Below are 13421 nucleotides of genomic sequence, written 5' to 3'. Positions count from 1 at the left end.
GATGGTGTTTAGAGACCAAGACCAGGGCACTGTGTGTGCTCATTGCTTCTAGGCCCTTTCAGCAGACAGGGCTAAGGGGGGGGAAATTCACACATAAATGTGGATGTAAATTATGAGTTCATATTGATATCTTTAATTCCAATCCAACCCACAAAGTTCTTTGTGTTCCCCATTCCATATTAGTATTGTCTCTTCCACAACAAGAACCCCCACTCCCAATAACATTAACCCGTTACTCATTTGCTTTATCCTGCAGTATACCTGTAGTAGCTTCAGAATTGCTACACCTATACCACTAGGAAAAACAGGATACTAAAAGGATTCGAAGATTTGTTCATAGTTCTGCTCTAGGAGTTTACCGTATTATGTTAAAAAGTCGTTTGAACTTTCTCCTTCAGTGTGGATATGTTTCTCACTTGAAATAGAATTGATTTAATTTGTTTCTGTTTATATTCAGAAACAAATTTAAAATAGCATGTTTCCATAGGCCAACTATGCAAAAGGTGTGCTCAGAGATGTGTCCTCTCTCCCTTATCCCTACTACCCTTTGTCTCACCCTGGCCTAGGTGATCAGTTTCATTATCTTCTGTTTTAACTTTATATATGTATTTTTAACTTTCTCCTTTCTTATTAAAAGAATTATGGCATCCCATATATACTCTTTTGCACTTTCCTAATGTTGACAGGGTCATGTTTTTATAAGGCATATTGTAACCATGGTAAAAGTTTGCTAAATAGTTATACAGTTTGTTGGGCTATACATTGGTTCCCAACTGTGAGTGCACATTGGAATTACTGGGGAGTTAAAAAAATTTTTGATGGCCTAAAAAATGACTGATATCTGGTCCCTAAGATTGACTACCTAAGATTGACCTAATTGATTGGATATAGGGCCTGGGCTTTGAAATTTTAACAAGCTCCTCAGGTAATTTTAATGGACAACCAGCATTGAATCACTGGTGTAGTGGTTGAGAAACAGGTTTCATTTGAAACAGACCTGGGTTCAGATGGGGTTCATGGACAGTTGACAATGTCTTATCTCATTTAAAATAAGAGTATCCTTTGAAAAAATAATAAAGAAAAGGTGATAGGAGTTTAAATTGGTAGAAACTCTCTGGAGGTCAGTTAGCCATATGCATCAATAGCCTTAAATTTTTGCTACACTCCTTGACCCAGCAGTTGCACCTCTCTGAAATTACCCTAAGGAAACAATTGTACAGAGAATAGATGTGCACATTTATTTGTAATAGTAACATTTATAATAATATAAAAAAGGAAGACAATTTTCTAACATTATACTGTGTTCTATTCAATAGAATATAGTATAATGCATTTCATAAAAATGACATCTTGTAAATAGACTCATTGCCCTTATATAGCAAGTTAAAAAAACTGATTACAAAACAGTTCCTAGAGCAAGAACCCATTTTCCAATTGAAAACACATACCAGTATTTTCCTTACTCTCTTTAGATTCCTTTTCTTTCCTTTACTTTTTTTGCATATCTGTTTTTTAAAATTTTTCTTTTGCCAAGGTTTCACTTTGTATTTTTAAGAAGTAAAAATACTAGAAATTTTGTTTTTAAAACTTTTGCCACCATTTTGTGTGTATATTTTATTAATTGGAAGATTCCGCTCTCCTTTGTATCCCGTTGTGTGCCGTGAACTTAGTACATATTGCACAGGCATATAGAAAGCCCGTGCCCACCAGCCTAACTGCTGCATTATTTTTAGGAATGGGTAGGAGAACATTGCTTAAAAGAGCCTGAAAGATTGTGCACAGACAAGGAACTCATACTGGACCCTGTGCTTTCAAATGTGCAAGCGCAGAAACTGTTGCAGCTCATCTGTTATCCCCACGGCATTAAAGAATGCACCGAGGGGGACAACCTGCAGAGACAGCACATTAAGCGCATCCTTCAGGTGAGCGATGATAATTTAAGGGTCATGTTTCTGTCTTTTGACATATTCTTTGCAGTTATAACAAAATCATTGTCTCTTTTTGTCATTGCTAACTAGATCTTTCAGCTAATTTAATGAATTCAGATTTTTATTCCCCCAATTTTCTTTTCTGTGTTATTGCCACACTTTATTGCTGGTTAGCTACACCTGGATACTGCAAATTATATAAAGATTGGTATTTTATGTCAGTACTGCATTTACATGAAAGATAAACTTTGTGGAGGGACTGTATGAAATATCTTATTCAAAAAATATTGACATCATTTTGGAATAGAGTTGGTTAGATAAATATATTTTGGCAGAAGTCACGTTTACCTTATGTACTTCTGATGTCCAGCTGAGGGAGGCACTTTATTTTAATGTTGCTATTTATTTTGGTTTCTTCGTGTTTACAGTAAAAATGCGTTATAGACTTGGAAGCCTTCTGATCCATGTACTCACTGCCCCAAAGTCGAGTGTGCCTGTGAAACCTGTGTAAGCCCAGTGGTATAAAGGGAAGAAGCAATTACCATTAACTTATGGTAGAATTTATATGGAAAAATTTTTGAGCATTCCCAGTCCCCAAATTGAATGCACACACCTTTCTTTCATTTACCACCACTGAAATGCCTAATTACACCAGTTTTACGCTAAGCATAGCACTCTTACAAGCTCTCTTAGGCTTTCTGATACCTTAGGACACATCTTGTAACAAATGTACAAAATAAACTGAGATAATGCCAAGTGCTCACAAGGTGCGGTTCGAGCCATGGCAGCTGGATTCTGAGAGGCTGCGTGTGGTTCCGGGGAAGGAGCTGTGGGGGTGCCTGCAGATCCCTTTCTTGTGGGCAACTATTCTGCTCTTTCTTGAGATAGGGAGTACTGCCAGGAGTTACTGTGTTTTAACACATGCTTAATGTTCCTAATGTCTTAGTTATTTCCATTCTCCTCAGAATCTTGAGCAGTGGACACTGAGGCAGTCCTGGCTGGAGCTTCAGTTAATGATTAAACAGTGCTTGAAGGACCCTGTGAGTATATCTGAAGAGCACGTATGTCTATAAAATTGTATGAAAAGCAAAAATGTGTTGATGTTTGAGGATACAGTAAAACATATGTGTGCTAGTTTTCTTGTGTCTGCCACCAGGGCTCTGGTTCGGTGGCTGAAATGAACAACTTACTGGACAACATAGCAAAGGCGACAATAGAGGTGTTCCAGCAGTCCGCTGACGTGAACAACAACTCCTCCAGCCCCGGCGTGGGGCTCTTCAACCCAGGTGGGGTCGGAGGCGCAGATGCGGGTAGCACAAGGCAGAATGGAATAAAAACATTTCTAAGGTATTGTTTCTGTTGTTCTATTGTCTCGTTAATTTTTCACATGTAACAGTGTGTTTTTATTTGCATAATCCAGTCTTTTTTCATAGAGCTTCAGGAATGTGAAGAAAGTAATTACTGTGTCAATTATCATTATTTAATAATATGTTAAATGGTAATTCTACGGACTGGATGATATCTTACTGTTCTAAATACTAAGTTAACCGGGCCCAGACTCCTTGGAACCTCAGATGACGTTCTGGGCAGATTAATCTCTTTAGTGTCCCCTGAGGCTGCTCTGTTCTGTGCTGTTCATTCCATAAGAAACACTTTTTCTGCCTTCTTTATTAATTGGCAGTTTTGCACAAATGATAATCACGAAAGGCAGATTAAGTTGTGTTTTATTGTTTTGGTGTAAAGTATAACTGGTGAATTCTAAAACTTTAAAAACTGGCTCTCAGTGTGCTTAAACGTAATCAGAACACTTCTTATCCTAACCATGACTGAAAAGTGTTGGATAAAAGGACTGTTACTAATCAGAGAGCCACGGTCATGGAAAAACTATAGGTTTTTTAAAAGTTTATAGTATCCTCCCAGAACCCCGTCTTTATTGCCTTCTGTAAGCATGAGTGGAGAAGTGTGTGCAAATATCTGGTATTTGGCAAGATGAACGATAGCAAGGAATGAAAGGGAAACTTGGAATAATCATTTTATCTTGTTCATAAAAGCTTTACGTGGGAATTTCTGTTACAACTATGAGAGCAGGGAAGAAGGTGCCTCGTTGGATGTAACGCCTGTTTCTGATTTTAGCTCCTCTGAACGCAGGGGGGTGTGGCTGGTGGCCCCCCTCATTGCCAGGCTGCCGACCTCCGTGCAAGGAAGAGTATTGAAAGCTGCTGGGGAGGAGCTGGAGAAGGGACAGCACCTGGGCTCGTCTTCAAAAAAGGAAAGAGACAGACAAAAGCAGAAAAGGTACGGCCAGAAGTGTGTCTCTATGTGAGACTGTAAAGAAGGACACGTGGCTGTCTGCAAATATACATGCTTGCTGCCCCCCCGAGCCCACTGAAATTGCGTTCTTAAATGGAATTGAAAATGTTTTGTTAGGCAAGGTGCTGTTCCTAAAAAGTTCTAGGCAGTACTGTTTACTGCAGGAGTTTTCAGTTCCACCTCCCACCCAAATCACTGCTGTGCTATTAAAATCCTGGCTTCTTAGGCCCACTTCACACCGAATCCGGTCTGGAGAGCCACTTGGTCCATTTTCTACTTTTAATTACTTTTCATTATTTTATTACTTAGGTTTTTATGTTTAAAATACAGATAATTATTTCTAGTTCTGTCTTGTTGGACCCTGAAATGGTTACTGACATTTTTAGCATTTAAAGCTCTTTTCTAGATTAGATAGTAAAACTTATAAACCATGAATTTTAATGTTTTCTTAATTTATTTTGTGCCTTAGTAACAATTTCAAATGATTGTATTTGAAAACTGACTATGTTACTGGGGAAGTCACACTCAAATGTGAAAACGTGGTGAATTTAGCACCATAGGATAAAGGGAAATAATAGTCATTTCTTCTGTTTGATTGTGGGGGCTGGTGTGGAGGGTGGGGAGAGGTGGGAGAGGGTACATGAGGGATAAATGGTGATGAAAAAAATAAAAATAAAGAAAAAATAAAATAAACATTTTGAACGTGCTGGTTTCTTTTCCCCTAATTAATAATATTATGGTAGCTGCCACTGATTGAGCTCTTACGAAATGCCAGCCCCCTATATAAAATTTATTTTATACGTACTTGAACTTTTAAAATCTCACTGCAATCATGTGGTAGGTGCTCTCATTATACCCTTTTTACAGATGAAGAAACTGATGCACTGAAAGGTTAGTAAATTTCTTGAAGACACACAGCTAAGGAGTTAGAAAGCTGGAGTTTAAACTAGGTGGTCTGACTTCTGAGCCTGCACTCTTAACTAAAGTATGTAGAGTCTTGACTTTGCTTGTATTTTGTTACCTGTTTGTTTCATCATGTTTGCTGGCATCAGTTAACCAACTAGGTGACTCAATTTTTAAAAAAAATTTTTGTTAACCCTCACCTGAGGGTATTTTTCCATTGATTTATAGAGAATGGAAGGGAGGGGGAGAGACAGAGAGAGAGAGAAACATCAATGTGAGAAAGACACATTGATTGGTTGCCTCCCACACACACCTACTGGGCCGGGCATCAAACCTGCAACCCAGGTACGTGCCTTTGACTGGGAAGCAAACCTGCGACTCTTCGGTGCGCAGACTGACTCTAACCACTGAGACACACTGGCTAGGGCCCAGATGCCTCAACTTAATTCTCAGAGTTTATTAGCTAATGGGTGATTGTACATTGCCTTGCCTGCCACAGAGAGGACAAAGGGTAGTACAAAGTCTTAGAATGGGCGTTCCCAAGTCAGTGTCTCTCTCATTTCTGCTGGTGTAAGATGAAGCAGATTGAAATATTTTGGCCTTGATCTCATTTTAAGAAATTTTTCTTTCTACTGTAGCAGTTTATCAGTATGACTTGTTAGTTGGTCTCTAATAATTGAAGAAATTTTAATAAAATTTTTACCAAATGTCTTAAAACCCCTTTGCAAGCCGAGCCTGTGGGGGTGTGGGGGGACTGTGCTCCATAGGTCACAAGCAAGCATCTGTTCCTAGGTCCTCAGACCAGATGCTGATCTCAGCTCTACCAGTGTTAGTTCTCGAGAAATGAGCTGAAAATAAAACAAGCACAGCAATTGGATAGGCCTGAATACTAACGTAAGAGTTTTGTGTGAGAGGGCTTTTAAAATTTATAATTTTATTCTGTGTATAAAGTGATATTTCTTGATATATACTTTAAAATATACAGCTAACTGACGTCAAATACAAACCCTCTTCTCCCTACACCCCCCTTACATACTCATTTGCAGTATGAATTTATGCTGGTTTGGGGAATGCCTTCAGTATTAAATTATTTAGAAGCATTACAGTGGCTTTTAATATAATCAGTACAGATATGACTAAACTCTCCATTTTCTAATAGATAAATAAGTAAGAGTCAATAACCCAAAGGCAGGAAATCAGTGTTGCAGAGGAAGTAATCCATTCTTTCTAACTAGATCTGCTGTTGTTACTTCCTTTGCAGTATGTCTCTTTTGAGTCAACAACCATTCCTCTCACTGGTCCTTACCTGCCTTAAGGGACAAGATGAACAACGAGAAGGTCTCCTAACATCTCTCCAGAATCAAGTTAATCAGGTAAAGTAGAGTATTAAGCCAGACAAGTAGTTTTCTAATGGCATTAATTTGTTTTCCTTTCAAATGCTGAGGTTAAACCAATAAGGACACACCATTATTTAATTAGATGCAGGGAGGCATAATCCATGCCCGTCTCCTACCTGGCGTTCTAGTCAACACAAGATTAACAATTTTGTATTAATGTTTACAGACCATAAAAGTAACATTTTGTGTATTGCACATAACTTGGGTATGTCTGCTCCGCTCTTGACCCTGCCTCAAGGGGGAGGGGTCCTGGAGCAGTCCCTGTTGCTATCAGCATGGCAGTGAGAAAGAGCAGTAGCGATCCGGGTCCTAACTGGGCTTCCATCTATCAGGCAGGGTCTCTGTCTGTGCCCTGTAGGCACAGAAACTCAATTTTATTTTACTGCCAGGGCTAAGCTGATGCTGGTTAAGTGCACAAGGTACTCATTTATAAATCAGAAGGCATTTTGGTTCACTGATAAAGAATACGAACTTTGCCTTTCCAGCAACCACAGTTCTCCTGGCACTTGCACTGTCTGAACCACAAGGAAACTAGTGACCACATTAGAAATGGAGATTGTGGAATTAAGCAGAGTGGGTAGATTGGTCAAGTGGGCTGTTTAATCCTGCTGCAGAGCCTAATGGTGCCCTCCGGTGGTGCTGTGGTCCTATGACACCACGTCGTTCCCTAGGGTGGTACTGAAATCTAGATGAACATGAACAAGGACACTTGGTTCTCCCCTTGTCTCCTACCTTTTGGATATGAGAAATCTATTCTCTACACAGCAGCCAGAGTGATCCTTTTTATTTTTATTTTTATTTTTATTTTTTTTTAACTCAACAGCACAAGTTCATTCTCCAATCTGCCAGACTTTGTCCTTCAGTGCATGTCTGGGACCAGAGTGATCCTTTTTAAATGCAAATCACATACTTCTTTGGTGCCCCAAGTGCTGCAATCATTCTTACTATACTTAGAATAAAAATTCAAAGTCTGGGCTTATAAGGCCTTACGTGATTTGGCACTGGCTCTCACTTCTACCTTGTTTCCTACAGCCATGGCCTTGCTCATTCCACTCTTTTCACAGTGGCCATGTTGCTGGTCCTTGAACTTGCCATGCAAATTCTCATTGCAGTGCCATTGCATCTTTTCGTCCCTTCTCCTGGAAGGCTTTCCTCTCAGATGTGCACATGGTTGTCTCCCTCACTTCATCAGGTCTCTGCTCTGACGTCACCTCCTTCAGGAGGCCCTCCCTGATCACTCTCTAAAAATAGAACTACAGTCAACCTCTATCCCCTTGCCCAGGTTCATTCCACTTGTTACACCTGACTTAGCGTTATTCATCTTGCTCCTTGAATGTAAGCTCCATGGCAGTTTGTGTGCTTTGTAGACCATCTTGCACCCTTAACTTAGCCTTGGGGAAGGGCCATATCTTTTGATGAGCTGTGGGAAGTGTTCTCTTGCCACGCAGGATACTTCCAGGTCATCTTCTGGGCCTGGCTTACTCTGCATGTGACTCATTTCAACTTTTTAAAGATGATTCTCATTAGGGAACACATATTTCAGAGCATGGCCATGTAGGATTTGGGGGAGGTTGTTTTTGCTCATGCCATCTGATTCTGGGGTGTAGCCCACTTGTGCTTTGCCTTTCCTAAGAAAACCTCCCTTTCTCCAGCATTAGTCTGGATCGGTAAAGAAGCATTCATGTTATAAATGCATATGCCACTTGACTGATACCCACATTGTCACATTTTCAAAATAGTACATATTATCTTTATCAAGGAAGACAAGTCTATAAAATAGCAAGATTCCACTTCAGTAGGACACCAAAATAATGCACTTGCTAGGGTTCACAGCATGTACCTAGAAACACCTGATATAAAATGTGACTTTATCTGTCCAATATGTGTATTTATAGACCAACGAAATGATGTACAGTTGACCCTTGAATAGCATGGGGTTTAGGGGCACCAACCCCCAGGAATTAAAAAATCTGTATAACTTTTGCCTCCCCAAAACTTGAGTCATCCCCCTTGGTATCCACAGGGGATTGGTTCCAGGACTTCCCTCAGAAACCAGAATCCAGGGATGCTCAATCCCCTGTATAAAATGGCAAAGCGCAATATGTTATAGTAGGCCCTTTACAATCCACAAATTTCCAACCTCAGATCAAAAAACTGTTTCTCAGAAGTGAAACCCAGGTCCACAGAGAGCTGACTGTATATTTATTGAAAAATGCACATAAAAGTGGACCTACACAGTCAAACCATGTTGGTTAAGAGTCAGCTGTGTTTAAGAAGTAATCTTTATTTTTGTTAATGTTTCACTTGATGGTCCTCTAAAATGTTTTCTAAGACTTGTCACTGGATAAGTAATTAGAGAGGATTTTTATTCCCCCACCTGGAGAGATAATGACAAAGAAGTAGCCAGATTTCTGTCTGCTGGGTGGAAAGGGAGGAAAGTTTTATTTGTTAAACTAGAAAGTTATTTTTGACTGTCAGTAAAGAGCTCGGTTTAACTTAAAATATGAAAAATTTCAATTTAACAGGGGAAACAAGTTCTGGGTTTTGTGTTTTAAGTGGATTGTCTGATTTAGATCCTGAGCAACTGGAGAGAAGAGCGATACCAGGATGACATGAGAGCCCGGCAGATGATGCACGAGGCCTTGCAGCTCCGCCTGAACTTGGTAAGCGCTCCTCATCTTCGCCTGCACTACACTGATCTGATAGCTGCCCACTTCTGTGGTCACACTTCCCTGCGAGGTAAGGCATTCTGCTGTGTGCTCTCTGTGACTACTTCCCTGTCTCTCTAACCTTCTGTTTTCCTGGCTGCTGCCCTTCCTGTCTGGCCTGACTTCTGGACGGCAGGAGGTATTTTAGGCATCACTTGGCCGCCTGCAACCCCCGCCCCAGGGTCTCTCTCCTTTTGGGTATGTGCTCAGAGGGGGACTTACAGAACTATTATTTTGAGATGGATGTTAGCTTTTAGTACACTTGCTTAAAACACATATTAAAATGACATTTAACTCAAAATTTCATCAAACTTTTCATCAGATTGGTCATAAAAACAAATTGTACATGGAAGGTTTACAGAAATTTAAAATTCTCACACAGTGAACATTCTTTTGCATTTTCCTTTTCCACTGGACAGGCCAGATGACGGCCACTCTGGAGGATGGCTTAGCTCATATCCGACAGTTGATTTCAACTTAATTCCCACACATGGAGGATAGACATGGGCCAAGCCTCCCGCTCATCACTCCTTCTGTGTTACTGGATGTTTCCAAATGTTATTACAGCATCAGGCTTAGATTCAATAGTAATTGACAACACAAAGCCCTAGATCATCGGATTATGTGATTTTGACCTATTTAGATTTAATTTGACTAAAATTACATCATAAAACAGGGTATTCTGAAAGTTTAGGAATGAAAAAAAGCCAGTTATGTTGGTTTATAGTAGTAGTAGTTATATGTAGATTTTCTCAGAGGAAGGTCATTACCCCTAACCCTCTGCATTTTCAGGGGTCAGCTGTCAAGGGTCAGTTGTAATTCCTGTTGATGAGGTGTCCACACTCGGGTACTCCCTTCTTTTTATGAGGACTTTTTAAATAATCAAAATTTGGCTACATAAAGTGATGGGTTGCTACTTCTCTCTTAGACACAGTGCAGATTTTTTATTGTTTCATCTATGTGCCAGGTGGGAGGAATGTTTGACACGGTGCAGAGGAGCACGCAGTGGACCGCGGACTGGGCCCTCCTCCTCCTGCAGATCATCACGTCCGGGACCGTGGACATGCACACTAACAAGTACGCACTAACAAGTACCGCTCCCCTTTCCTTTGCCGCACGCACATGGCCGAGGCTGTGATGTGCTGACAACAGATTCTGCCGCATCTTACTCTCTTAGGTGCCATTAAAAATTCTGTACCCTAAATAAAGATTCCCACCTAGTTAAGAGTATCTTGGTTTTGCTTTAAGGTGAAAATAATTATTTCTGCCCCCTCTTAGTGAATTATTCACAACAGTTCTTGACATGCTGGGCGTTTTAATCAATGGAACCTTAGCCTCTGACCTGCCCGGTGCATCCCCAGGGGGATCTGAAGAGAACAAGCGTGCATACATGAACTTAGTAAAGAAACTGAAGGTAAGTCTGTGGCTTGCTTATATTATGAGCTTGGGTTGTTTATGGATTTGTTATTTAGTACATTTTATCTAATTTACTATTCATTAAATGTTATTTGTTGCACTCAAGTTAATTTAATGTGATTATTTTGCTATTTGCTTTACTTTAGCTCACTAGAACCCCAAAGTAATAAGCATATAGCTTGAAGATTTGTCTTGTTAAAAAAATTTACATTCATAAAACATGTTTAATTTTTTAAGGAACTGTAGAAATGCATTACCAAATGTCTAACCAAAATGACAGCATTAGATTTAGGATAAATTTATGGTTCGACTGGCACAGGCAGTTGAAAAATAATCACTTGTGTTGATAGTTCTAAATCCAATTCACTTTACTAACCACTAACACAGTCTTTAAATAAACTGTAAATAAACAGCATAGGAGAAAAATCAATATATCTGATGAGCTTAAAATAAAATAACCAGTGGTTACCTTGTGGCGTGACCCCGTGTTCGAGAGTGTGCTCCGTGCTGCAGCTCCTGCCTTCTCATCACAGAGGCCGCCCTGGATTTTGTCATTTCAGCACTGATGTTTGTTGTGTAACAAGGGTGCCTTTCTGTATGTTCTATTTTCTACTTAAAATGAAGAAATGAAACATACTCAGGACTCTGATCGAGAGCTGTACCCTAGACCATGTTCCAAGTGAAAGAACATCCCAACTGTATGAAAGGAAATGTTTCATAAGGGGACTTCCTTCTGGCCAACTTTTGCCTTCATTGTAATTTCTGTTCCACTTCTCTTTTTCCCCTCTCTCTTTTCTGGTTTTTTTTTTTTTTTTAGAAAGAACTAGGAGACAAGCGGTCAGAAAGTATTGACAAAGTTCGACAACTGCTACCTTTGCCAAAACAGACATGTGATGTCATCACGTGTGAACCTATGGGTTCATTGATTGACACAAAGGGAAACAAAATTGCTGGATTCGACTCTATAGACAAAAAACAGGCAAGAGTAAATGTTTGTTTCTCATTATATAACTACATAAACTTACAAAAACAAAATACATCTCGTCTTCCTGTAAAGCATATAAAACATCTTAATTTTACAGTTTCCTGCTTTTTAAAAACATTTTTATCATTTAAGTGCAATGGTTATTAGCATTATCATAAAATAAGTCAGATCTTTCAAGACCTGTATTTAAAACTGTACTTGAATTTAAGTGAATTTCTTAAATTCAACAACAGAAAACTAAAAAGCTTAGTGTAAAAAAAATTGCAAAGATCAGGTCTGATTTTACTTCAGAGTTGGAAGTAATATATTTAGATAAGAAAATTTTGTTCATGAAAGTCTTTATGTAGTAAACTATTTTGAGTAAAAAATATTTAAAATGATGGTACTTTATTTTGGGGTCAATTAAGCAATATTTAATGAACACTTGATTTCACATAAAATATTAAGCAACGTTTTCTATAATACAAGAAGAGGGGTCCATGATTCTTTCAGTGAATGTGAGCAACCACAGATTTTCAAAATGACAGAGGTGAGAGGCAAAGCTCCTACCTTGTGGAAGTAGATAGACAATTACAGTGTGGGGAGGTGTGTGTGTCATGCTGCAGAGTGTTGGGGACCCTGAGAAGGAATTATCACTCTCAGATAAGAAGAAGGTAGTTGGAGCGATATCCCCAGGAAAACTGGCACTTGAGTCATTTCGAAGGGTTAAGAGTTAGCTGGGAGGTAGGGAACAGTGTGATGCAGACAAAAGGAAGAATTTATGCAGAGACCTGAAGAAAAGTGGCTCGCAGGAGAACTGCAGTGCTGCAGTAACTCGGAGTGCCTTGAGTACTTACCATATAAGTGCACTGTGGAGAGAAAGAGCTAGAATCATGGGCAAGTTGAGTTTGCAGTGCTGGTGGGCTCTCTAGTGGTGAGACATGTAGAAGCCATCTGGAGATGTGGTCTGGGCACCCAGGAGAGAAGTCCAATCTCAAGTCAATATGCAGATGGTACTGAGCCTTGGTGCTGGATGATGGAAGAGTGTGTAGGAAAGAACAGGAACATCCATGGCTAATGGGGTACCTGAATATTATTTTTGGGGTCATATTGAAGAAAAGTATCTTCAGATTGCTATGCCAGGGAAAGTACCAAAGGACATAACCAATTAATGTTAAAAATAAACTACTTATTTTCAAAAACAGAATAACATTTTCTCCTCTGAACTCAATAGAAATAGACTTGAATTGAAGGACTTTGTTTCTACCTGTTGTTACAAGTTAATTCTGTAATAATATGACAACTATTCAGAGAATGGCTTATTAAGTACATGAAAGGTGCCCGTATTGAATCAAGTCTGTACATGTTTGGACTGAAGTTCATTTGAGCCCAATTAGAGGCTGAATGTAACTTGATTGTTAAGTTTTGTTTTGTCCTAAAATCAGTAAATAGATTCCAAAGGTTTATAACTGATTGTAATTTAGTACAGTAAGATCAACTTTGCAGCAGTCCTTGGAAATTATTTTTTGCTAACAAAAGAAAACTAAATGAAAAAATGCCATTTTACAGTAAGCTGCACCGGACTGCCTGGTGTTACAGCCTGGACAGAGCCTCAGTGGTATAAGGGACAGAGAACTGAATGTTGGGCTCTGGGTTCAGCCGCCGCCCTCCAGTGCTCTAGCTGTGTGGCCCTGGGCTGGTTACTTAGCCTGTGTGCTCTAGGCTGAGGCTCTCTCCAAGGCCCATACTAGCCAGAATGTTCTCTGAATCCATGCCCTAAGCTAGCCCGGCCTCT

At 39.6% G+C, this 13421-nt stretch overlaps 1 protein-coding gene across 1 annotated transcript in view; it reads left to right on the top strand.

Annotated features, from left to right (window-relative positions):
* Positions 1 to 13421, top strand: part of MED12L (mediator complex subunit 12L) — a 322191-nt gene that overhangs the window by 264962 nt on the left and 43808 nt on the right. Inside the window, exons 27-35 of the mRNA XM_081137804.1 lie at positions 1734 to 1922; positions 2894 to 2968; positions 3085 to 3275; positions 4062 to 4223; positions 6403 to 6514; positions 9112 to 9201; positions 10214 to 10323; positions 10525 to 10660; positions 11480 to 11641. Of these exons, the coding sequence (XP_080993930.1) occupies positions 1734 to 1922; positions 2894 to 2968; positions 3085 to 3275; positions 4062 to 4223; positions 6403 to 6514; positions 9112 to 9201; positions 10214 to 10323; positions 10525 to 10660; positions 11480 to 11641 (1227 nt within the window). The remainder of the gene's footprint in view (positions 1 to 1733; positions 1923 to 2893; positions 2969 to 3084; positions 3276 to 4061; positions 4224 to 6402; positions 6515 to 9111; positions 9202 to 10213; positions 10324 to 10524; positions 10661 to 11479; positions 11642 to 13421) is intronic.

This window comes from Miniopterus schreibersii (assembly GCF_964146895.1).
Source record: "Miniopterus schreibersii genome assembly, chromosome: 5".
NCBI lineage: Eukaryota > Metazoa > Chordata > Mammalia > Chiroptera > Miniopteridae > Miniopterus > Miniopterus schreibersii.
This window is presented reverse-complemented; position numbering and strand designations above follow the sequence as displayed.